The 3,828-nt window shown below is 38.2% G+C and overlaps 1 protein-coding gene across 1 annotated transcript; it reads right to left on the reverse strand.

Moving 5' to 3' along the window:
• Nucleotides 1-720: 720 nt before the first annotated feature.
• LOC149039765 (uncharacterized) lies at nucleotides 721-3,108 on the reverse strand. The gene has a single exon (XM_089183172.1). The coding sequence runs from the start codon at nucleotides 3,106-3,108 to the stop codon at nucleotides 1,789-1,791; it is 1,320 nt and encodes a 439-aa protein (XP_089039298.1). The 3' UTR covers nucleotides 721-1,788.
• Nucleotides 3,109-3,828: the final 720 nt, after the last annotated feature.

Here is a 3,828-nt window from a genome sequence, read left to right on the forward strand (position 1 = left end):
AATACATTTTCCCGGGTTTTTTAAAAAAAAGTCGGATGACAGAAAGAACTGTCAGCATGAATATGCAAAAGTAGTTGAGTTCAGTAAACCGGAGCTTCTACCCCGTTCACACCAAAGCTTAAACATGTTTAAAATTTGTTTGATAAACAGATTTAATAATGATATGCAGCTAAATTTTTGGAGACGAAACCAATTTTCGCCCTAGAAATACCCTATCCATTGTAAAAAGAATGGCATAGAATTATCACTGAGGACCCTCTGAGAAAACCTCACAAGTTTTCTCTGGCCTACAGCTTGTGTTAGATTACGATCCTCTGTTGAAAGGAACAATTAAGGACCATGCATTGCGGTAATTATAAATTCATTCTCCGCATGCTAGGTTTAAATGGAGCAACAGCTACCTGTGCATGTGCATGGTGTAAAATCCAAAAGGATGATAGATGGAAAATAGATCAGCATTTTAGTTATTTCAATTCAAAGCCACTTTCAAGGTCTTTACAAGAATTGACAGAAATGTTCAAAAAAATCAAAGGATGATTCTGGCTGCTGTAAGGAACCCCTTCTGGACATTGAATTGGATCATATAATTGTTGATGAACTTCACCTCCTTTTAAGAATAACTGATAAGTGCTAACTGCCAATTTAATAACAGAAGTTAATGATTGGGATATTTAGGAGAGTATTGAAAACCTGATCAACAAACAGGCACACCTAAATAAGTTCATTCACAGTAGAAGGTCTTGTGGAGTGTCTTTTGATGTCTGGGAAAGAAAAATGCAGATGGCAAAGAAAGTTCTGTTCACGAATGGATAAGTCTCATAAGAAATGATAAGAAAATAATGCTGTATCACCTTCCAGAGAAAATGAATGATTTCTTGAGGCCTGAAACTGCTGAAAAGATGATAAAAATATGGGTGTACTTCGCAGCCCTGTAAAAAATCTCAGAAACTGGCAACCGAATACCAGCCCCACAGAGTTTTGGTTGAAAGCAAAACAATAGGTGAGTGATTTCATTTCTCTCAAAGGATTAGGGGAAGGTTACAAGTGAAAGAGAGTTACCCAATACCTTCATATTATGGTTTCCCATATATCCCATGGTTTTTCCAAATGTACCAAGTAGTAAAAACATTTACAGAGCAAGGAGTTGAAAGGAACATTGATGTTGCAGGGTCCACTGTTTTCTGGAAATTCAACAAGTGGGACTTTATTGGAGATGTTCTTCATCAAGAGTCATGTTAATGGCACTTAAGAAAAAGGGAATGGGAGCCCAGATCCTATCAGAAACAAACTAGAGTAATGGGAAGAGGACATATTCCGAAAAAGAAAAAACTGTACCGCCTGAAATTACTACACCTTTATCTAATCTGCAAAGAGGTTAAAGTACTGTTGCATCTCAAACTCACTCTGCTGTGCCTTTGAGCTCAATTGACTTTACAAAAATGACAGTTCCTCAGCTTAAAGAAGAATTAAAGGAAAGAGGAAGCAAAGGCATCCTTAGAAAACAAACATCAGCTTCTAAGATTATTGAAGAGCATTACTGATGAAGAAAACCAGTCAACCTCTATTTAAAAAGAAATGACATTGACATCTACACCAGCGCCATGTTACAGTACCATGATTCTTTTCGCACCGATAACTCTATATAACAGTAATGAAATGTCTAAACACTACAACCGTCTCACTTTATAAGATAGTCAATCTGAGAAATCAAAATTATTCATTTTACTGCAAAACTCAAACGTTCTTTAAATCTTAATCTTACATCAGATAGACTTATCAACAATAAAATCAAGGGAACTTCATGTGTTCTTCATAGTGGTTAATGAGCTGGGATGCACTGCTCAGTTCCTCCTGACAAATCCAGCAAGTAAATGTTTCATCGTAATCTGAGGAATATGGCTGCTGTCCAGAGTGCAATTTTTCATGCCTTTGAAGTGCTCCCTTCTGAGTAAACCACTTGTCACAAGATTTGCACTGGTATGGCTTCTCTCCAGTGTGGGATCTTTCATGTACTGTTAGATCACCCTTTCGTGCAAACCCTTTGTCACAAGTTTTGCACTGGTATAACCTCTCTCCAGTGTGGGATCTTTCATGTCTTTGTAGATTTCTTCTATCAGTAAACCACTTGTCACAGCTTTTGCACTGGTATGGCCTCTCTCCAGTGTGGGATCTTTCGTGTACTGTTAGATGACTTTTTTGTGCAAACCACTTGTCACAAGTTTTGCACTGGTATGGCTTCTCTCCAGTGTGGAATCTTTCATGTCTATGTAGATTTCCTTTATGACTAAACCACTTGTCACAGCTTTTACACTGGTATGGCTTCTCTCCAGTGTGGGATCTTTCATGTACTGTTAGATCACCCTTTTGTGCAAACCCTTTGTCACAAGTTTTGCACTGGTATGGCCTCTCTCCAGTGTGGGATCTTTCGTGTACTGTTAGATGACTTTTTTGTGCAAACCACTTGTCACAAGTTTTGCACTGGTATGGCTTCTCTCCAGTGTGGAATCTTTCATGTACTGTTAGAGCACCCTTTCGTGCAAAGCACTTGTCACAAGTTTTGCACTGGTATGGCTTCTCTCCAGTATGAGATCTCATATGTGCTTTTAGAGTTTCTTTTTGTGTAAACCACTTATCGCATGTCTTACACTGGTATCGCTTCTCTCCAGTGTGGGGTCTTTCATGTTTATGTAGATTTCTTTTATCACTAAACCACTTGTCACAGCTTTTACACTGGTATGCCTTGTCTCCAGTGTGGGATCTTTCATGTACTGTTAGATCACGCTTTTGTGCAAACCCTTTGCCACAAGTTTTGCACTGGTATGGCCTCTCTCCAGTGTGGGATCTTTCATGTCTATGTAGATTTCTTTTATCACTAAACCACTTGTCACAGCTTTTACACTGGTATGGCTTCTCTCCAGTGTGGGATCTCTCATGAACCTCTTGATATCTTTGTCTATGAAAGCACTTGTCACAGGTTTTACACTGGTATGGCTTTCCTCTAGTGTGAGATCTCTCATGTCTTTGTAGATTTCCTTTTTTTACAAAACACTGGTCACAAGTTTTGCACTGATATGGCTTTTTCCCAGAAGTGGATATTTTTTTTGCCATGCAAAGTGTTCTAAAATGTAAGCAAACAAAAAAGAGATTTACTCAACCAGATGCACATATTTGACAGGGTTTCAGAAGCAATGTCTTAAGTTTGAATAAACAAAGAAATTGGATGGTGAGTTGGGTAAAATATGTTTCAAACACTGTAGTACTCTTCCAGGAAAGGAAGTTCTACTATAACAATTGCCACTAACAAAGGGATTCACAGACAGTGCAATTTCTGGCAAAAGCCCTGAAAGAAAAACTTTCACATGAGTAAGGACCTACAAAGAGAAGTGCATTTCCAACAAGTCCCTTTACATAGCCTCACACAACCAGTTCACACAATCTACATGTTGTCCTTGTGATGTTAAACTTTAATCTTTAGTTGTCACTGTCTCAAGTGGAGAACCCAAAGTACAAAAACTGGACAAAACAAATTTCTAGTGGACACTACAAAAGAGATTCCCAATAGACTTTAATAGAGAGAATCCGGTTAAAAGGTAAGACAATGATAAAAATCACAAAAAAAGGAGTTTAACACCTCATGCGGCTACTGATATAGCACAATTTGTATAAAGTATCGAAAAGAATTCAAGATTGTCTAATGATACTAGAAGGTGGTGTTGCACAAGATTTGTCTCTGGTGCAGAAAGCCAACTGCACCCCACATATTTACAAGTACCCTGTTCCACAAGAGAAAGATGATTCAAGAATATACTGATTACTTGACACTCACCC

Source organism: Pocillopora damicornis, chromosome 9, assembly GCF_964200805.1.
Source record: "Pocillopora damicornis chromosome 9, jaPocDami1.2, whole genome shotgun sequence".
In the NCBI taxonomy this organism is placed as follows: domain Eukaryota; kingdom Metazoa; phylum Cnidaria; class Anthozoa; order Scleractinia; family Pocilloporidae; genus Pocillopora; species Pocillopora damicornis.